We start from the raw sequence: 22980 nt of genomic DNA, 5'->3' as shown, positions 1-22980 counted from the left end.
TGGTTAGTGGTGTGCCACAGGGATCAGTGCTGGGACCACAACTGTTTACAATATACATAGATGACCTAGAAGAGGGGACAGAGTGTAGTGCAACAAAATTTGCAGATGACACTAAAATTAGTGGGAAAGCGGGCTGTGTAGAGGACTCAGAGAGGCTGCAAGGAGATTTGGATCGGTTAAGCGAATGGGCTAAGGTTTGGCAGATGGAATACAATGTCAGAAAGTGTGAGGTCATCCATCTTGGGAAAAAAAACAGTAAAAGGGAATATTATTTGAATGGGGAGAAATTACAACATGCTGTGGTGCAGAGGGACCTGGGGGTCCTTGTGCATGAAACTCTTTTTGGAGTTCACCTGCAAAACATAAAAACATTAAACGGTGCCACCCGACCTGGGTGACACTCCAGACATTTACAAGGCCCTTTTTTTTCCCCCCCTTTTTTTTTTGTGTTTTTCTTTTTTTGGTTTTTTTTTGGGCACTAAAATCACAATTTTCCCCAGTGCCCCCTATAAAAGGGAAGGGGGACACTAAAAGCACCGGCAATTAAAACAAATTAAACTTAAAAACGTAAAATCAAATTAAAATTTGTCCTTGTGCATGAATCCCAAAAGGTTAGTTTGCTGGTGCAGCAGGTAATCAGGAAGGCAAATAGAATGTTGGCCTTCATTGCGAGAGGGATGGAGTACAAAAGCAGGGAGGTCTTGCTGCAACTGTATAAGGTATTGGTAAGGCCGCACCTGGAGTACTGCGTGCAGTTTTGGTCACCTTACTGAAGGAAGGATATACTAGCTTTGGAAGGGGTACAGAGACGATTCACTAGGCTGATTCGAGAAATGAGGGGGTTACCTTATGATGATAGATTGAGTAGACTGGGTCTTTACTCCTTGGAGTTCAGAAGGATGAGGGGTGATCTTATAGAAACATTTAAAATCATGAAAGGGATAGACAGGATAGAGGCAGAGAGGTTGTTTCCATTGGTGGGGGAGACTAGAACTAGGGGGCACAGCCTCAAAATACGGAGGAGCCAATTTAAAACCGAGTTGAGAAAGAATTTCTTCTCCCAGAGGGTTGTGAATCTATGGAATTCTCTGCCCAAGGAAGCAGTTGAGGCTGGCTCATTGAATGTTTTCAAGTCAAAGATAGATAGATTTTTAAGCAATAAGGGAATTAAGGGTTACGGGGAGAGGGCGGGTAAGTGGAGCTGAGTCCACGACCAGATCAGCCATGATCTTATTGAATGGCGGAGCAGGCTCGAGGGGCTAGATGGCCTACTCCTGTTCCTAATTCTTATGTTCTTATGTTCAATAAAGGCTTTCCCAAATTTTCCAATGGGAATAATTTTCCATTGATAGGGTGGTATGCATGAGGGTGTGGAGCTCACAAACTTGGTACACTCTTGGTACACTCTTTGAATAGCCAGTCTTACTTCTCACTCATAAAAATCCCCTTAGTTGTACGGGCTGGTGCGAGCTTAGACATCTTGGTAGCCTGCTAGCTGGAGTCACCTCAGGCAACAGTGATGGGTCCGAGAACCTGAATGAACTTGATGTTTGGACCTCTTACATGGACACAGAACTCTGACAGAAAACATTGTCAGAAGTGTTTCAAAAATACCATTGTGAATGTAAGTTTAATAATTATTTGGTCAATTTTGCAATTTTTCTTTGTCTTTATCATGTAATCATTTTTACTTCCAGTGGTAACTGCTCCGCTTAGTTGGGAACCAAGATGGCGGCCAAAATGCTTTACAAAATTGTTTTGTTCGGAATTTAAGTTTGTTCCTTTTTTTTCTTTTATTGGTGATTTTTTTGCTGACTTTTCTCGTTAATTCATTGTTTTCATATGTTCTTAGTTGTTCCTCTTCAACATTTTATCTACCAGCATTTCTCGTGTTTGATTCATTAATTTCAGCCAGTTGACTTCAAAAATGTTAAGTACATAAATACATGGCAACAAAGTGTGACAAGGGAAGTGTGATGTGGTGAATAAAGCACACATCAGATGCAAGCTTTATTGGGTATATATATAGAGATCTATAATCTGTGGTACATTAAAATCACTAACTGGGTCGCAATATTCTATTTCAAAATGCATTGAAAAGCCCTATGCCATACCATGGAGAAATAGATTTACAAAGTGTCAACATTTAACTGCAATACCAGTTACACCCATGGCAGGTACATTGGGTTTTCCAATGTTAAGTGTCACAGAATCTAAATTGCTAAAACAACAGCATCAACACTGTATGTTGATGGTTAACCCACAAATACTGGTTGAGTCAGCATGTAATTACAGGCTATCGTCACTGAGTGTCCCTGTGACCAGCTGAAGTTTTAGGGTGAGAAATTCGGCATTTGGGGCGTTATCTTTTAAAATGTGAAAAGATTAGCGGCAGGCGCTAAGGTTTTTCAACTTTTAAAACATTTAGGGGCCAAAATGGTGAAGGCCAAGGCCCCCACCCAAGTGCCACCCAAAGGACCGCCGATGGCCGCCGAGAGACCGGGCAGTACTTTGCCAGGAAAATTCCTCTAAAAGAGGTGGCAGTACCGCCCGGCAGCCAAACATCAGCTTACGCCGTCAATCTGGGCGGCAGCAGGCGGGAGCTCTCAATCTCGGCAAAGGCTCTTGCTGCCCAAGTGTCGCCGAGGATACAGTCGGGCCCAGGAAGGGTGGAAGACCTGCAAATAAAAATCATAGAAAAAAAACTCACTGAAACACCTTCAGTGGATCCCATCCAGGTAAGTCGCTGTAAAAAAAACATTTAAAATATTTTCACTAACCTTTTTTCCCCTTCTTCGTACCTAATGTCTGTGTTAGACCCACTTCCACGCGGCAGTCCTTCCCCCTGCTGGCGCTGACTCCCACCGACTCACACCCGCACCAATCTGGCATCCAGGCGGGCGGGAGTTCATTTACGCTACTTGGACATCAGCGGGCAGTTCCCAGCAGTACTCCCCTCCCGCTCGCTCCAGCCCAAGTGGAAACTGGGAGAGAGAGGAAACCGGAGGCAAAACTCGGCAGCAGTTGACGGCAGCAGTTGACGGCAGTGGGCGGTAAGGCCACCAATATCGGGCCCATGGGGTTTCCGTTCTAGGAAGCAAGTGGAGCACTAAATCAAACAGGCATTAAGTATTATACTTCTGCCATACTTTGCAAACATGTTTCATGTTCACTCTTAGAATAAATTTAGAGCATGTTATTAACTAATGGCCCAGAAATCGCGGCCAACCCGAGTCTGTATGGAGTTTCTACGGACCCGGGAAAGCATCGGAAAAGCCGGTTTTCGGCGCGCAATGCGCATGCGCTGAAATCCGGATTTTCCGATCTGTCAAGTTTCTGGCTTGACAGATCTCCCATATCTCGGGAGTGAGGATATTCCCACGGCAGAGATTGGCTATTTGCTCATCTCTTGCCCAGCGAATGTCCTTAAAATGCTCGTGCCTGGAGAAAGCAGGTGCATAGCCTACTGTTACCAGCGTAGAGTTTAAAATCATATTAAAATAAAATTTAAAAATACATATTTATGCTAAAAACCCTGCCCACTCAGGTAATTTTATTTTAAACCATAATTAAAACTTTTTTAAAAAATCGGCAAATGTTTTTTTTTCAAAAACATTTCTATCAACTTTAATTTCTATAGTGTATTTATGTGAGGTGTTTCTTTAATGTTTTATGTAATGTTTGGGGGTGTTTCTCATTCATAGTAATAGGAGTTTCGGACTTACGAAACACCTATTACTATGAATGAGAATATACTACACCTGATTTGCTGCCCAGAGCCATGTGACTTCAGCTCTAGCCCTGTGCACGTCCTGACGTGCACGCGTTGCGATGCGCAGTCAGGAGAGGCCTCCGGACTGGGATCTCGCGTGGGCGCAGCAGCTTCAGGTAGGCGTGCATCTTTTTTCCAGAATCCAGTCAAACGGGAAGGAGAAACCGGGATTTCTGGGCCAATATAACCAATTTCTTTTACTTACTGAGAATTGGTTCATTCTTCCCACCTGACCCTGGTCCTCTAAGATGCATCTCCAAACTTCCCCTTCCAACCTAATCTCTCCAAACATACCAATGGTATCACAGTATGTTCACTCTCTTTTTACATTTTTACATTATGTGCTTGGTGTCATATTTGACCCTGGAATGAGCAGTCGACCAAATATCTGCAGCACATTTCCACCTCTGTAACATCGCCTGTCTCCGCCCCTGCCTCAGCTCATCCACTGCTGAAACCCTCATCCGTGCCTTTGTTACCTCTAGACTTGATTATTCCAACGCACGCCTACATTTTACCCTGCATAAAACAGAGGTGATCCAAAACTCGGCTGCCCATGTCCTAACTCGCACCAAGTCTCGTTCACCCATCACCCCTGTGCTCGCTGACCTACATTGGCTTCCGGTTCAGCAATGCTTCGATTTCAAAATTCTCATCCTTATTTTCAAATCCCTCCATGACCTTGCCCCTCCCTATCTCTGTAATCTCCTCCAGCCCCACAACCCCCGAGATGTCTGCGCTTCTCTAATTCTACCCTCTTGAGCATCCCTGATTATAATCGCTCAACCATTGGTGGCCGTGCCTTCTGTTGCCTAGGCCCCAAGCTCTGGAACTCCCTGCATAAACCTCTCCGTCTCTCTACCTCTCTTTCTTTCCTCCTTCAAGATGCTCTTTTCAAACATACCTCTTTGACCAAGCTTTGGGTCACCTGCGCTAATTTCTATTTATGTGGTTCATTGTCAAATTTTTATTTCATAATACTCCTGTGAAGCGCCTTGGGATGTTTCACTACATTAAAGGTGCTATATAAATACAAGTTGGTTGTTGTATTATTTCTTTCCCCTCTGTAAACCTTCCAATGCCTTGTTTGTTTGATTAAGCTTTAAAGAGTTTTGTAATGTTTTTCTGTGTTAAAGGTGCTCTATAAATGCAAGTTATTGTTACGTTACTGATTGCTCTAGTCATTGATTTTCTTCTCCATTGAAAATGCTTACATTAGACTCACACTTTATCCTTCCTTGCCCTTGCTTCAATCTAGCAATTCCAAAGTTGAATTTCTTCCAAGTTTATCTTTCCTATTAAATCAGCTACTATAAAACCATCACAATTGATCACCACTTTTAATATCTTAATAACAAATCTGTGATAAAATTCTTCTCCTGTAATATTGCATCTTATTCTGTTAGTAATACTTTCCTATCCCTGCAATCTTCCTCCTCATTTATACATAGATACATCAAGTCCCCAGTCTTGTATTAATAATTCTTAGCATTCTTCCCGACGATGAATATTTTGTCTAAGTACCCAACTCCTTGTTCACTTATACTCTCTGTTTGTGCTCGCCTCAATTTTCACTTTCTCCATGAGCAACACCTTAGGAACAGGGGTCGGCCATTCAATTCCTCGAGCCATTCTGTTAGATTGTGACAAATCTGTACCTCAACTCCATTTACCAGCCTTTGCTCCATGTCCATGGGATAAAATTACAATGAGACATTAATAGATTAAGTGAGTGGGAAAAACTGTGGCAGATAGATTCCAATGCAAAGCAAATGTGAGGTCATCCATTTTAGACCAAAAAAAGGTTAGATCCAAGAATTTTTTAAATGATAAAAAGCTAGAAACAGTGGTGGTCCAATGAGACTTAGGGGTCTATGTATACAGATCGCTAAAATGTAATCATCAGGTAGAAAACATAATTTTAAAAAAGGCTAATGGAATGTTAGCCTTTATAATTAGAGGGCTCGAATAGGTGAGGACGTTTTGCTACAACTACACAAAGCCCTGGTTGAACCACATCGGGAGGACTGTGTACGGTTCTGCGAATCGCACCTCAGAAATAACAACAACTTGTATTTATATAACGCCTTTGATGTAGCAAAAGGTACTTCATGGGACCGATTTCAAACAAAATTTGACACCAAGCCACATAAAGAGATATTAAGGCAAATGACTACAAGCTTGGCCAAAGAGGTAGGTTTTAAGGAACGTCTTAAAGGAGGAGAGAGAGGTCGAGAGGCAGAGAGGTTTAGGGAGGGAATTCCCGCACTTAGGGCCTCGGCAGGTGAAGGCATGGCCGCCAATGGTAGAGCAATTAAAATCAGGGATGTGGGAGAGATCAGAATTGGAGGAGTGCAGATATCTCGGGGGTTGTAGGGTTGGAGGAGGTTACAGAGATAGGGAAGGGCGAGGCCATGGAGGGATTTGAAAACAGGGATGAGAATGTTAAAATCGAGGCGTTGCTCAATCGAGAGCCAATATAGATCAGCGAGCACGGGTGCTGGGTGAACGGGACTTGGTACGAGTTAGGATACAGGCAGCAGAGTTTTGGATAGCCTTAAGTTTATGAAAGGATATATTGGCCTGGGAAAAAGCACAATGTAGATTCATCAGATTGTTGCCAGACCTATAAGGATTAGATTACAACTAGTTTGTATTCCCTGGAATACAGAAGGTTAAGGTGTGGCCAACATGTCCATGAGGGTGCTGTGATGGTCAGTAATGGAGGGAAAGTAAGGTGTAGGACAAATGTGGAAAGGGGAATTGGGGTTTTGATCGCTGGTACCGCAGACGAATGATTCCATCCCGGATAACTCGGCCAGAAAGGAGCTGTCTAGGTTACATCCTTCCTTATGCTTCCTTCTCTTTTGCTTCTTCCTCTTCTGTGTCTTCCTGTTCCCTCTGCGAGCGGATGCTGTAAATCTGAAAGGACAGCATAAAACACTGGAAATACTCAGGCAGCATTCCGAACTCAGATGTGAACTCTGTTTCTTTCTCCACGGATGTTGCCGACTTGCTAAGTAGTTGCAGCATTTTCTGTCCTCTCAGAGGCCTTCCTTTACCATCCGAGGCCTTGCAAATGGCCAGCAGCACTCCCTACAGTTTAAAAAAAACGTTTAACATCTATTGCAGCAAGCCACAACTTAAGCCTAAATCCAAAATTACCAGAAGGATGTGTGTGTCCCTTTTAAGAGCTGCAGACATCACCACTGTCAGCCTGTTTGCATGCCAGGTTAACCTGGTATGCTTAGGACCCAGCGCTGACTTCAGCGCTAGGATCGAAGTTTGGGGTGATGGCGTTGTACGCCGATTGAAGTCACCACACCACTATTTTTTCCCCAAGACGCTGCCAGTAACCAGCAGTCCAAATGGAGGGAGGAAAATGGCGGCCGCTGTGGTACCTGCCACCAGCTGGATGAAAGAGCGGCAGCCGCCATTTTGTTCACCATTTCATGGCGCTACAGAGTGATGCTAAGTAGATGAATTTCTACCCCATTGTGCATGATGCAAAATGTCTGTGTTATGTAACATCATCATCACAGGCAGTCCCTCGAAATGAGGATGACTTGCTTCCACGCCAAAAAGGGATGAGCTCACAGGTGTTTCAATGAAGGATCTAATATTCCAGATCCCGAACTACATATTGAAGGGTGGAAGATGTCTGTGCGTGGATTTTTTAACGTGTGGTGGCCGTTGCACACCAGCCACCACACGGGCTTGACAGAGCTAGGTCTTGGTCCAGTGGTAAGGATTAACCAAGACGACTGGAGACCAGCTCTGCTGCACGGACCTAGTGCGCACATATCGCTGTGTGGGCTGGCCCATGCTGCCCCTGGGCCCGCGCCTCTTCTGGGCCCCAGATACAAGCCTCTCCTGGGCCCCGGTCACTTCCCTCTACAAACTCTTGCCGCTCCTTCGCCCCTCCTGCTGTGCCTGCCCGCACTGCAATCAGCGACCTGGCTTCACAGCCGTCGCCCTCCTGCAGCAGCATGCTCTGCTCCCTGCAGTGGTATGCTGCTGCACGCTGCTCCCTCCAATGGCCCCGGCCTGCTGATGGTCTTGCAGGCCGGGACCACATTGATTTCCGGGCCAGGCCGCCACATGCTGCTCCCTCCTATATGTATCCTCTGACTCACTGTGAGCAATGGCAGTATAATTTAAGAAGTTTTCTGTGTAACACACGTCACACTTTGAATAAAGTGGTAGTAGTCCCACCTCTGAGTCAGAAGGTTGTGGGTTCAACCCTCACTGCAGGGGCTTGAGCACATCATCTTGGCTGACACTCCAGTGCTTCGTCTGCCCTCTCAGGTGGACGTAAAAGATCCCATGGCACTATTTGAAGAAGAACAGGGGAGTTCACACCGATACCCTGGCCAATATTTATCCCTCAAGCAGCATCACTAAAATAGATTATCTGGTCATTATCACATTGCTGTTTGAGGGACCTTGCTGTGCGCAAATTGGCTGCCGCATTTCCCACATTACAACAGTGACTGCACTTCAAAAGTACTTCATTGGCTGTGAAGTGCTTTGGGACATCATGAGGTCATGAAAGCTGCGATATCAATGCAATTTCTTTTTCAATAATAGCATTATAAAATAAGTGTTGTTTTGAGTGGCTCGAAATTCCTGGAACTAATCAAAAAACACTCACTTTACTGACTGGGCATATTCTCCCCTAAGTTCTTTCCAAATCCCAAGTTTGCTTGGCATTTCTGAACTCTTAGTTTCTGTATATAACATGTACTTAACATGTATCTCCTGCAACTTAGGGCAGCACTCACAGCGGCCGTCTAAAATGCCAGTCCAAAGGCAATGGGAGGTCCACGTACATGCATTAAAAATAGCACTGAACAGCTTTCCTATCTATTCCTGAATTCCTTTAGTTTTTGTCAATGTTTTTGCTGAAACACTAATCTCTGAAGCAGAGTTTCAATTTCAGTTGTTTTACGATTTTTTTTTTGTTATTCGTTTATAATAGATTGGCCATTGAATTATCCTTACCAAATGCATATTGAAGTGTAAAGAAGTACAGAGTGGTTTCATTGTTCCCCACCCCAGTCCTCAAGGTGTTGACACATGTGAGGGTGCAACTCCGTGAGTGCTGGCACCGCTTGTGTATCCTGCATTAGTGCCCATTTTTCTTCTGAGAGTCAAGATAGAGAGCATTTGGCAAGTTGTTTAACCGTCAAGAGCATTTGCAGCCAAGCCAGTCCTTCACTCAGCAGCCTTGTACAAGCACGCACTATCCAGCAGGAAGAAGAATCAGGAACAGGAACATTGGTCAATGATTCTTCTTTGCCCAGCCAAAAGATGTATAAGTTGTAGTGGCCTGATGATCATAATATGATAGAATTTCAAACTGAGTTTGAGAGTGATGTCGTTAATTTTGAAACTAGGTCTTAAATTTAAATAAAACCATTTACGTAGGTATGAGGGGCAAGTTGGCTAAGACATATTGGGAAATTAAATTTAAAAGAAATGACAGTAGATGGTGAACATTTAAAGAAAGAATTCATAATTCTCAATGGGTAGACATTCCCTTACGAGATAAAACTTCACATGAAAAGAGATCCAACCGTGGCTAAGGAGAGAAGTTAAGAATAGTATTAGATTTTTAAAAAGAGGCTTGCAATGTTGCCAAAAAGAGTAGTAAGCCTGAGGATCAAGAGGGTTTTAAAATCAGCAAAGGGTGACCAAAAAATTGATAAATAGGGAGAAAATGGAAACATAGAAACATAGAAAATAGGTGCAGGAGTAGGCCATTTGGCCCTTCAAGCCTGCACCACCATTCAATGAGTTCATGGCTGAACATGCAACTTCAGTACCCCATTCCTGCTTTCTCGCCATACCCCTTGATCCCCCTAGTAGTAAGGACTACATCTAACTCCTTTTTGAATATATTTAATGAATTGGCCTCAACAACTTTCTGTGGTAGAGAATTCCACAGGTTCACCACTCTCTGGGTGAAGAAGTTTCTTCTCATCTCAGTCCTAAATGGCTTACCCCTTATTCTTAGACTGTGATCCATGGTTCTGGACTTCCCCAACATTGGGAACATTCTTCCTGCATCTAACCTGTCTAAACCTGTAAGAATTTTAAACATTTCTGTGAGATCCCCTCTCATTCTTCTGAACTCCAGTGAATGCAAGCCCAGTTGATCCAGTCTTTCTTGATATGTCAGTCCGGCCATTCCGGGAATCAGTCTGGTGAACCTTCGCTGCACTCCCTCAATAGCAAGAATGTCCTTCCTCAAGTTAGGAGACCAAAACTGTACACAATACTCCAGGTGTGGCCTCACCAAGGCCCTGTACAACTGTAATAGATTCTAGCTGGTTTACTCTAATTCTATCATTAAGGATGTGGTAACAAGGCACATAGAAAATAAGAATATGATTGGGCACATACAGCATGGTTTTATGAAAGGGTTAGAGTTTTTTAAAGGAGTAAGTAGCAGGGATGGACCAGGGTTACCACCGCTGATCAATATTCAGCAACTCCCTGGTAGATGGACAAACCTGAAGTTTAGCATGGGATTGAGTCAGTTGTAACCTCCCCTGTGGTTTGGGCCTTTCGGGAAGATAGAATTCATTGATCCACAAACAGCAAGTCCTGAGTGGTCCCAGAGGCTCACTGTGGTGGGCTGCCTGTTGTTATACGGATATAAATTTACTGATATGGATATCAGCCATGATCTTATTGATTGGCTGAGCAGACTCGAAGAGGCAAATGGCCTAATCCTGCTCTTATGTTCTTACGGACGATGCAATGGTAAGTTCACTGTCAAGGTGACGTGACTGATGAGCACAAGTTCCATCGGAAATAACAGGCCAAATGTTCTCCTTATGGAACGAGTTATAAGCGGTGAGATGGTGATGAGGGAAAGCGTTAACCAGAGGAATAATTGCTGTATAACAGTGCCATGGCCCATTCAGAAAGCTACCTGTTTCTCATCCTCTGATGCATCGCGCAGTTTGCAGACTTGAAGAATAACAAGTGCTGGCTTCAGCGGTAATTGACGAGAAATTCACAGCAAGAGTATAAAATGTCAGTCCAAAGTCGATCGTTTATTTTAAAAGCTTCTGGATGTTTGTACAAGCACAAAATGCAAATCCGTTTCTTTGTGATGCAGCGTGTTGAATTTCCTCCGTGACGATATTTTTACAGCAGCGTCAACTTTCAGTGGGCGCTATTTTGACCACATCATCAATTGTTGTGCTAAATGTGATAGGACACCACACTTGGGAATTTGACGCACTCAGTGGACTAAAAGTAATACCCCAAAGAATTTCTACCCCTAGTGGGGTATGCATTTTGTTGCCATGGTTACCGAAGTCATGTCAGTGTAAAAAGTATTTGTACAATCTGGTTTTATTGCAATAAAGTCATCCAGTGTTTTATTCTGTTACTAGAGCCCAGTGAAGCCCCGACAGACGTGAAAGCCTGGAGCACCTCATCATCGGAGATTGAAGTAACATGGTCGCCCATGATCCAACAATCAATGGAAGGTTATGAAGTAAGTTGAGCGCTTCTGTCATGTGGCTAAAGTGTATGTAAAAAGCTAGTGTGTTGCAGTGTCTGTTTAGTCGGTACTGAAGGGTAAAACAACATCTGTATGACAAGAGTTTTAACAACAGGACTACCTCACCGTAGAACAGGTCATACTGGGCTAAATTTTCCAAGAGCCTTCATGTTATTTTCAGCTAAGCACAAGAGGCTGACTGCAGTAGTCTTTACATAGTGTCGGGTCAGAACCTCTCCTCCCTTTAGCTATAATTCCAATCACACAACTATCTGATCAGCGATTACACTCATTAATCTCTTGACAGTGAAGTAATGGAACTCGTAGATGGGGTGTCTATCAACCAGCCAGCTTGATCTGCATCCCGCCATACCGTGGCTGCAGTGTGTGAGAGCTACAGATGCGCTGCACAAATTGTCAAAGCTTCTTCAGCAGTATCTCCCAAACCCACGACCTTTACCACCCAGAAAGACAAGGGCAGCAAGTGCATGGGAACACCATCATCTCCAAGCTCCTCTTCACGTCACACACCATCCCGATTTGCACATTTAGTCCACGATCTCACCAACCGGGGCGGGTCCAGGACGGCCGGGGTCGGTGGCGGGTGTCGAAGCCGTACCTCACTCCAGCCCACACTGTATGAACAATCTTCTGTTGATGGGGCTTGTTAAGCCCGCTCTGCGAGGTTCCTGGCCAATTAAAAGGAAGCGGGTCTGATGACGTCATTTGATGATGCGTCCTCAGCCGGTTTCCTTAAAAGAACTATGGCCACATTAATTTTGATAGTTGTTGTAAAGTCCTGTCCCCTCAGTACAGATTCACACGAGGCATGTAGTGAAGTCAAGGTCACTCTGGACCTGCACCTTTATTTCACAACTCTGGAATGCCGCACTTGCCTGAGACCTGTCCTTATATACCTGTCTCTTGCAAGTGCACCCCTGGTGGTAAGGTATGCTGGTGGTTACATAGAAACATAGAAACATAGAAAATAGGTGCAGGAGCAGGCCATTCAGCCCTTCTAGCCTGCACCGCCATTCAATGAGTTCATGGCTGAACATGAAACTTCAGTACCCCCTTCCTGCTTTCTCGCCATAACCCTTGATCCCCCGAGTAGTAAGGACTTCATCTAACTCCCTTTTGAATATATTTAGTGAATTGGCCTCAACTACTTTCTGTGGTAGAGAATTCCACAGGTTCACCACTCTCTGGGTGAAGAAGTTTCTCCTCATCTCGGTCCTAAATGGCTTACCCCTTATCCTCAGACTGTGACCCCTGGTTCTGGACTTCCCCAACATTGGGAACATTCTTTCTGCATCTAACCTGTCTAAACCCGTCAGAATTTTAAACGTTTCTATGAGGTCCCCTCTCATTCTTCTGAACTCCAGTGAATACAAGCCCAATTGATCCAATCTTTCTTGATAGGTCAGTCCCGCCATCCCGGGAATCAGTCTGGTGAACCTTCGCTGCACTCCCTCAATAGCAAGAATGTCCTTCCTCAAGTTAGGAGACCAAAACTGTACACAATACTCCAGGTGTGGCCTCACCAAGGCCCTGTACAACTGTAGCAACACCTCCCTGCCCCTGTATTCAAATCCCCTCGCTATGAAGGCCAACATGCCATTTGCTTTCTTAACCGCCTGCTGTACCTGCATGCCAACCTTCAATGACTGATGTACCATGACACCCAGGTCTCGTTGCACCTTCCCTTTTCCTAATCTGTCACCATTCAGATAATAGTCTGTCTCTCTGTTTTTACCACCAAAGTGGATAACCTCACATTTATCCACATTATACTTCATCTGCCATGCATTTGCCCACTCACCTAACCTATCCAAGTCACTCTGCAGCCTAATAGCATCCTCCTCGCAGCTCACACTGCCACCCAACTTAGTATCATCCGCAAATTTGGAGATACTGCATTTAATCCCCTCGTCTAAATCATTAATGTACAATGTAAACAGCTGGGGCCCCAGCACAGAACCTTGCGGCACTCCACTAGTCACTGCCTGCCATTCTGAAAAGTACCCGTTTACTCCTACTCTTTGCTTCCTGTCTGACAACCAGTTCTCAATCCACGTCAGCACACTACCCCCAATCCCATGTGCTTTAACTTTGCACATTAATCTCTTGTGTGGGACCTTGTCGAAAGCCTTCTGAAAGTCCAAATATACCACATCAACTGGTTCTCCTTTGTCCACTTTACTGGAAACATCCTCAAAAAATTCCAGAAGATTTGTCAAGCATGATTTCCCTTTCACAAATCCATGCTGACTTGGACCTATCATGTCACCATTTTCCAGATGCACTGCTATGACATCCTTAATAATTGATTCCATCATTTTACCCACTACTGAGGTCAGGCTGACCGGTCTATAATTCCCTGTTTTCTCTCTCCCTCCTTTTTTAAAAAGTGGGGTTACATTGGCTACCCTCCACTCCATAGGAACTGATCCAGAGTCAATGGAATGTTGGAAAATGACTGTCAATGCATCCGCTATTTCCAAGGCCACCTCCTTAAGTACTCTAGGATGCAGGCCATCAGGCCCTGGGGATTTATCTGCCTTCAATCCCATCAATTTCCCCAACACAATTTCCCGACTAATAAAGATTTCCCTCAGTTCCTCTTCCTTACTAGACCCTCTGACCCCTTTTATATCCGGAAGGTTGTTTGTATCCTCCTTAGTGAATACCGAACCAAAGTACTTGTTCAATTGATCCGCCATTTCTTTGTTCCCCGTTATGACTTCCCCTGATTCTGACTGCAGGGGACCTACGTTTGTCTTCACCAACCTTTTTCTCTTTACATACCTATAGAAACTTTTGCAATCCGCCTTAATGTTCCCTGCAAGCTTCTTCTCGTACTCCATTTTCCCTGTCCTAATCAAACCCTTTGTCCTCCTCTGCTGAGTTCTAAATTTCTCCCAGTCCCCAGGTTCGCTGCTATTTCTGGCCAATTTGTATGCCACTTCCTTGGCTTTAATACTATCCCTGATTTCCCTAGATAGCCACGGTTGAGCCACCTTCCCCTTTTTATTTTTACGCCAGACAGGAATGTACAATTGTTGTACTTCATCCATGCGGTCTCTAAATGTCTGCCATTGCCCATCCACAGTCAACCCCCTAAGTATCATTCGCCAATCTATCCGAGCCAATTCTCGCCTCATACCTTCAAAGTTACCCTTTTTTAAGTTCTGGACCATGGTCTCTGAATTTACTGTTTCATTCTCCATCCTAATGCAGAATTCCACCATATTATGGTCACTCTTCCCCAAGGGGCCTCGCACAATGAGATTGCTAATTAATCCTCTCTCATTACACAACACCCAGTCTAAGATGGCCTCCCCCCTAGTTGGTTCCTCAACATATTGGTCTAGAAAACCATCCCTTATGCACTCCAGGAAATCCTCCTCCACCGTATTGCTTCCAGTTTGGCTAGCCCAATCTATGTGCATATTAAAGTCACCCATTATAACTGCTACACCTTTATTGCATGCACCCCTAATTTCCTGTTTGATGCCCTCCCCAACATCCCTATTACTGTTTGGAGGTCTGTACACAACTCCTACTAACGTTTTTTGCCCTTTGGTGTTCTGCAGCTCTACCCATATAGATTCCACATCATCCAAGCTAATGTCTTTCCTAACTATTGCATTAATCTCCTCTTTAACCAGCAATGCTACCCCACCTCCTTTTCCTTTTATTCTATCCTTCCTGAATGTTGAATAGCCCTGAATGTTGAGTTCCCAGCCCTGATCATCCTGGAGCCACGTCTCCGTAATCCCAATCACATCATATTTGTTAACATCTATTTGCACAATTAATTCATCCACCTTATTGCGGATACTCCTTGCATTAAGACACAAAGCCTTCAGGCTTGTTTTATTAACACCCTTTGTCCTTTTAGAATTTTGCTGTACAGTGGCCCTTTTTGTTCTTTGCCTTGGGTTTCTCTGCCCTACACTTTTCCTCATCTCCTTTCTGTCTTTTGCTTTTGGCTCCTTTTTGTTTCCCTCTGTCTCCCTGCATTGGTTCCCATCCCCCTGCCATATTAGTTTAAATCCTCCCCAACAGCACTAGCAAACACTCCCCCGAGGACATTGGTTCCAGTCCTGCCCAGGTGCAGACCGTCCGGTTTGTACTGGTCCCACCTCCCCCAGAACCGGTCCCAATGCCCCAGGAATTTGAATCCCTCCCTGCTGCACCACTGCTCAAGCCACGTATTCATCTGCGCTATCCTGCGATTCCTACTCTGACTATCACGTGGCACTGGTAGCAATCCCGAGATTACTACTTTTGAGGTCCTACTTTTTAATTTAGCTCCTAGCTCCTTAAATTCGTTTCGTAGGACCTCATCCCTTTTTTTGCCTATGTCGTTGGTACCAATGTGCACCACGACAACTGGCTGTTCTCCCTCCCATTTCAGAATGTCCTGCACCCGCTCCGAGACATCCTTGACCCTTGCACCAGGGAGGCAACATACCATCCTGGAGTCTCGGTTGCGGCCGCAGAAACGCCTATCTATTCCCCTCACAATTGAATCCCCTATCACTATCGCTCTCCCACTCTTTTTCTTGCCCTCCTGTGCAGCAGAGCCAGCCACGGTGCCATGAACTTGGCTGCTGCTGCCCTCCCCTGATGAGTCATTCCCCTCAACAGTACCCAAAGCGGTGTATCTGTTTTGCAGGGGGATGACCGCAGGGGACCCCTGCACTACCTTCCTTGCTCTACTCTTCCTGCTGGTCTTCCATTCCCTATCTGGCTGTGGACCCTTTCCCTGCGGTAAGACCAACTCACTACACGTGATACTCACGTCATTCTCAGCATCGTGGATGCTCCAGAGTGAATCCACCTTCAGCTCCAATTCCGTAACGCGGACCGTCAGGAGCTGGAGGCGGATACACTTCCCGCACACATAGTCGTCAGGGACACCGGAAGCGTCCCTGAGTTCCCACATGGTACAGGAGGAGCACAACACCCGACCGAGCTCTCCTGCCATGACTTAACCCTTAGATACACTTAAACTGGTAATAACAATGTTAAAAGTTACTGACCAATATAAGAAGAAAAAGAAAAACTACTCACCAATCACCAGCCAATCACTTACCCCCTAGGCTGTGACGTCACCTTTGTTTTTTTGCCTTCTCCCTGTAGCTGCACCGGTACGCCTCTCGCCGACCCCGGACTCGCGCTGCTCCGAGCTCCCGCTGGCCTTTATAGGCCTCTCGCCGACCCCGGACTCGCGCTGCTCCGAGCTCCCGCCTCCTCGACTGACTGCTCGACTCCCGCTAGCCTTTATAGGCCTCTCGCCGACCCCGGACTCGCGCTGCTCCGAGCTCCCGCCTCCTCGACTGACTGCTCCGAGCTCCCGCTGGCCTTTATAGGCCTCTCGCCGACCCCGGACTCGCGCTGCTCCGAGCTCCCGCCTCCTCGACTGACTGCTCCGAGCTCCCGCTGGCCTTTATAGGCCTCTCGCCGACCCCGGACTCGCGCTGCTCCGAGCTCCCGCCTCCTCGACTTATAGAAACATAGAAACATAGAAACATAGAAAATAGGTGCAGGAGTAGGCCATTCGGCCCTTCTAGCCTGCACCGCCATTCAATGAGTTCATGGCTGAACATTCAACTTCAGTACCCCATTCCTGCTTTCTCGCCATACCCCTTGATCCCCCTAGCAGTAAGGACCTCATCTAACTCCTTTTTGAATATATTTAGTGAATTGGCCTCAACAACTTTCTGTGGTAGAGAATTCCACAGGTTCACCACTCTCTGGGTGAAGAAGTTCCTCCGCATCTCGGTCCTAAATGGCTTACCCCTTATCCTTAGACTGTGACCCCTGGTTCTGGACTTCCCCAACATTGGGAACATTCTTCCTGCATCTAACCTGTCTAACCCCGTCAGAATTTTATATGTTTCTATGAGGTCCCCTCTCATTCTTCTGAACTCCAGTGAATACAAGCCCAGTTGATCCAGTCTTTCTTGATAGGTCAGTCCCGCCATCCCGGGAATCAGTCTGGTGAACCTTCGCTGCACTCCCTCAATAGCAAGAATGTCCTTCCTCAGGTTAGGAGACCAAAACTGTACACAATACTCCAGGTGTGGCCTCACCAATGCCCTGTACAACTGTAGCAACACCTCCCTGCCCCTGTACTCAAATCCCCTTGCTATGAAGGCCAACATGCCATTTGCTTTCTTAACCGCCTGCTGCACCTGCATGCCAACCTTCAATGACTGATGTACCATGACACCCAGGTCTCTTTGCACCTCCCCTTTTCCTAATCTGTCACCATTCAGATAATAGTCTGTCTCTCTGTTTTTACCACCAAAGTGGATAACCTCACATTTATCCACATTATACTTCATCTGCCATGCATTTGCCCACTCACCTAACCTATCCAAGTCGCTCTGCAGCCTCACAGCATCCTCCTCGCAGCTCACACTGCCACCCAACTTAGTGTCATCAGCAAATTTGGAGATACTACATTTAATCCCCTCATCTAAATCATTAATGTACAGTGTAAACAGCTGGGGCCCCAGCACAGAACCTTGCGGTACCCCACTAGTCACTGCCTGCCATTCTGAAAAGTACCCATTTACTCCTACTCTTTGCTTTCTGTCTGACAACCAGTTCTCAATCCATGTCAGTACACTACCCCCAATCCCATGTGCTCTAACTTTGCACATCAATCTCTTGTGTGGGACCTTGTCGAACGCCTTCTGAAAGTCCAAATATACCACATCAACTGGTTCTCCCTTATCCACTCTACTGGAAACATCCTCAAAAAATTCCAGAAGATTTGTCAAGCATGATTTCCCTTTCACAAATCCATGCTGACTTGGACCTATCATGTCACCTCTTTCCAAATGCACTGCTATGACATCCTTAATAATTGATTCCATCATTTTACCCACTACCGATGTCAGGCTGACCGGTCTATAATTCCCTGTTTTCTCTCTCCCTCCTTTTTTAAAAAGTGGGGTTACATTGGCTACCCTCCACTCCATAGGAACTGATCCAGAGTCAATGGAATGTTGGAAAATGACTGTCAACGCATCCACTATTTCCAAGGCCACCTCTTTAAGTACTCTGGGATGCAGTCCATCAGGCCCTGGGGATTTATCGGCCTTCAATCCCATCAATTTCCCCAACACAATTTCCCGGCTAATAAGGATTTCCCTCAGTTCCTCCTCCTTACTAGACCCCCCGACCCCTTTTATAACCGGAAGGTTGTTCGTGTCCTCCTTCGTGAATACCGAACCAAAGTACTTGTTCAATTGGTCCGCCATTTCTTTGTTCCCCGTTATGACTTCCCCTGATTCTGACTGCAGGGGACCTACATTTGTCTTTACTAACCTTTTTCTCTTTACATATCTATAGAAACTTTTGCAATCCGTCTTAATGTTCCCTGCAAGCTTCTTCTCATACTCCATTTTCCCTGCCCTAATCAAACCCTTTGTCCTCCTCTGCTGAGTTCTAAATTTCTCCCAGTCCCCAGGTTCACTGCTATTTCTGGCCAATTTGTATGCCACTTCCTTGGCTTTAATACTATCCCTGATTTCCCTTGATAGCCACGGTTGAGCCACCTTCCCTTTTTTATTTCTATGCCAGACAGGAATGTACAATTGTTGTAGTTCATCCATGCGGTCTCTAAATGTCTGCCATTGCCCATCCACAGTCAACCCCTTAAGTATCATTCGCCAATCCATCTCAGCCAATTCACGCCTCATACCTTCAAAGTTAGCCTTCTTTAAGTTCTGGACCATGGTCTCTGAATTAACTGTTTCATTCTCCATCCTAATGCAGAATTCCACCATATTATGGTCACTCTTCCCCAAGGGGCCTCGCACAACGAGATTGCTAATTAATCCTTTAGCATGTTAGGATACAGTTATTTATAATAATGTAAGATACATGACCTCACCCTCCCTCAAGGTCTTATTGTCTTTATAGGTTTAGTCTCTCAGGTGACCTATGCTCTCGCGTGGAGCGTCTGAGTTGTGGTTCAGTTGTTTGCCTTGGTGTCTGTTTTTCTTTGGGTGTGGTTGCTGGTATCTCGCCTGGGCTGTCTGTTTCGATTGGTGTGATTGTTGTTGACTCACTTGGGTTGTCTGTCAGGATTGCCCTTTCCTCAGGTTGTTCCCTCTGTCTGTCCACCAGGTGTGGTGCGAGTTCCACATTGTAGTCTGCCTCTGGTTCCGCAGTGTTGTTGGTAAATCTGCTTTTGACTTGGTCTACATGCCTCCGGCAGGTTTTGCCATTGTCCATTTGTATTACCAGTAGCCTGTTTCCTTCCTTGCCCGTTACTGTCCCTGCAAGCCATTTGGGACCCCTGCCATAGTTTAGTACAAACACTTTGTCCCCTATCTCATTCCATCTCCCCCTCCAAATTCTGTCATGGTACTCAGTCAGCTTACGGTGCTTTGCCTCAACGATTTCCTGCATGTCTCGGAGGATTAATGCGAGCCTTGTCTTTAAAGTCCTTTTCATCAACAGTTGCGCGGGGGGGATCCCAGTCAATGAGTGTGGACGAGATCTGTATGCCAGCAGCAGTCACGACAGGCGACCCTGCAGCGTGGGTCCTTGGATTTTAAGCACGCCTTCTTTAATGATTTGCACTGCTCTCTCCGCCTGGCCCTTAGAGGCTGGCTTGAACAGTGCCGTCTTGATGTGATTTATGCCGTGGTCGATTATAAAATCTTGGAATTCTGCGCTGGTGAAACACGGACCATTGTCACTGACCAATATGTCAGGGATTCCGTGCGTTGCAAACATGTTTGCGAGGCTCTCCACAATGGTGGAGGTTGTGCTCGAGTTTAAAATGGTGCATTCGATCCACTTTGAAAATGCATCTACAACTACGAGGAACATTTTGCCCATGAATGGGCCCGCATAGTCAACGTGCACCCGCGACCACGGTTTGGTAGGCCAGGGCCAGGGGCTCAGGGGAGCCTCCCTGGAGGCATTGCTGAGTTGGGCACAAATGGTGCACCTTCGGACACAGAGCTCCAAGTCGGCGTCAATACCAGGCCACCAGACGTGGCTATGGCCTTCATGAGAACGATCCCCGGGTGCTCGCGGTGGAGCTCCCAGACAAATGCTTCTCTGCCTCGCAGAGGCATGACTACTCGGCTGCCCCACATCAGGCAGTCTGCTTGTAGTGATAGCTCATGCATGTGCCTGTGAAAGGGTTTTAATTCCTCGGGGCAGGTATCGCGAGCCTCTGCCCAGTCACCGGTTAGGACACATCTTTTTACTAAGGATAACGTGGGGTCGCTGGCCGTCCAGGCTCTGATTTGGCGAGCCGTCATGGGCGAACCTGTGGACTCAAAGGCATTGATTGCCATGACTATTTCACAGTCCTGTTCGTCAGACCCTTCCGTGGTCGCCAGGGGTAACCTGCTGAGCGCGTCGGCACAGTTGTCTGTGCCTGGTCTGTGCCTTACGATATCGTCGTAGGACGCCAGCATGAGTGCCCATCATTGAGTTTGCGCCGAGGCGTTGGCGTTTATTGCCTTGCTGTCGGATAGGAGGGACGTGAGAGGCTTGTGGTCGGTTTCTAATGCGAACTTGGCCCCGAAAAGGTATTGGTGCATCTTTTTGACACCGTACACGCACGCGAGCGCCTCCTTCTCTACCATTCAGTACCCACGCTCTGCCCGCGAAAGTGACCTGGAGGCATAAGCTATGGGTTGTAATTTGCCCACACTATTGACATGTTGCAAAACGCACACGACCCCATACGCTGACGCATCGCATGTGAGAACTAGCTTTTTACCTGGATCAAGAAAGTCAAAACACTGTTGGAACACAGAAGGTTGCGTGCCTTATTGAAGGCGCGTTCCTGGGCGTCCCCCCAAAACCAATCGCACCCCTTCCTGAGTAGCACGTGGAGAGGCTCCAGCAGCGTGCTTAAGTTCTGCATAAAGTTCCCAAACTAATTGAGCAGCCCGAGAAAGGGGCGCAGTTCTGAGACATTCCGGGGCCTGGGTGCCAGGCGAATTGCTTCTGTTTTGGACTCTGTTGGGCGGATTCCAACAGCGGCAATCCTTCTGCCCAAAAATTCAACCTCGGGCGCGAGAAACAGGCACTTGGATTTCTTGACTTGTAGGCCTACCCAATCCAACCGCTTTAGTACTTCCTCCAAATGACGGAGATGGGAGTCGGTGTCCCTGCCCGTGATAAGTATGTCATCTTGAAATACAACCATCCCCGGGATGGACTTGAGTAGACTCTCCATATTGCGCTGGAATATGGCAGCTGCCGACCTGATGCCGAATGGGCATCGATTGTACATGAAAAGGCCTCGATGTGTGTTGATGGTGGTGAGTAGCTTGGATTCTTCGGTCAATTCTTGCGTCATATACGCAGATGTGAGGTCTAGTTTTGAGAAAAGTTTACCTCCAGCCAATGTGGCAAATAAGTCCTCCGCTCTGGGCAGCGGGTACTGGTCCTGTAGGGAGACTCTGTTTATGGTAATTTTGTAGTCCCCACAGATTTGTACGGATCCATCAGGCTTCATGACTGGGACGATGGGACTTGCCCAGTCGCTAAGTTCCACAGGTGATATAATGCCTTCCCGCAGAAGCCTGTCTAGTTCGTGTTCAATCTTTTCCTTCATCACATAGGGTACAGCTCTGGCCTTGTGATGGACCGGTCTAGCATCCTGTGTGATATAGATTTTGACTTTGGCCCCTTTGAAAGTGCCCACACCTGGCTGAAAGAGATGTTCAAATTGCTTTATAACTGTTGAGCAGGAGGTCCGTTCCTCTAATGACATGGCATGGACATCATCCCATTTCCAGTTTAGTTTTGCCAGCCAGCTTCTCCCCAGCAGTGCTGGGGTGTCTCCGGGGACAATCCACAGGGGAAGTCGGTTCACTGTCCCTTTGTGTGTGACAGAGAGCATGACGCTGCCGAGGACTGTACAATTTCTTTGGTATCGGTCCTTAGTTTGGTGTCGACCCTTGTGAGTTTTGGTCTGTCTCTTTTATGCAGCCAGTAGTTCAAATTGTTGAGCTCCCATGAGAGATTGACTCGCTCCCGTATCCAGCTCCATGTTGACAGTATCCCGTTGAGTAGGATCCTCATCATTATAGGAGGCGTCCTGTTGTAGGAGCAGCGGCCATTGATCGTGTTGACCCGCTGTACATCGGTGTCCCGGGTACTGTCCCCACCGTCTTCTGGTCCGCTTTCCGACCCATCCAATTCGTATACCAGCCGAGCTGCCGTTTTTTTGCACATATGGGCCAAATGCCTTGTATAGTTGCAGTTTCTGCAAACAGCCTGCTGAAATCGACATCCCCTTGACGAGTGCCCACCCCCACACCTCCAGCACAGACTGCTTGCAAAGAATGAGCTGCGTCTGGCTGATCTCTCTTGAGCTTCTCTTAATTTGTGGTTGATTGCTCGCATTGTGGGTTGATGAGGTGTGAACGGCCGTTCCTGTGGCCCTTGATGGCTTCTGGCGCCACTGCCTGCTGTCGAGAGCCTGTTCTCCCGGTTTTGTCTGTGTGTGGGGGTAGCAGCTTGTTTAATGCTGTGAACTTCTTGTTCCGATATTCCGTTAGTTGTCGTACCTGCATTGTAAATCAACCTCGTTTCTTCTTCCCCTACCAAGAATGTCTGTGCAACCAGTGCTACTGCCTCTAAGGTCAGGTTCTTGGTCTCTATGAGCTTTCGGAATATGCCT

General features: G+C 46.3%; 1 protein-coding gene across 1 annotated transcript in view; it reads left to right on the top strand.

The window, feature by feature from the left end:
• The window catches only part of cntn1b (contactin 1b), a 1027096-nt gene that overhangs the window by 815424 nt on the left and 188692 nt on the right, over positions 1-22980 (top strand). The window contains exon 21 of the mRNA XM_070900643.1: positions 11185-11288. Coding sequence (XP_070756744.1) covers positions 11185-11288 — 104 coding nt within the window. The remainder of the gene's footprint in view (positions 1-11184; positions 11289-22980) is intronic.

This window comes from Pristiophorus japonicus, chromosome 15, assembly GCF_044704955.1.
Source record: "Pristiophorus japonicus isolate sPriJap1 chromosome 15, sPriJap1.hap1, whole genome shotgun sequence".
Taxonomy (NCBI): Eukaryota; Metazoa; Chordata; class Chondrichthyes; family Pristiophoridae; genus Pristiophorus; species Pristiophorus japonicus.
This window is presented reverse-complemented; position numbering and strand designations above follow the sequence as displayed.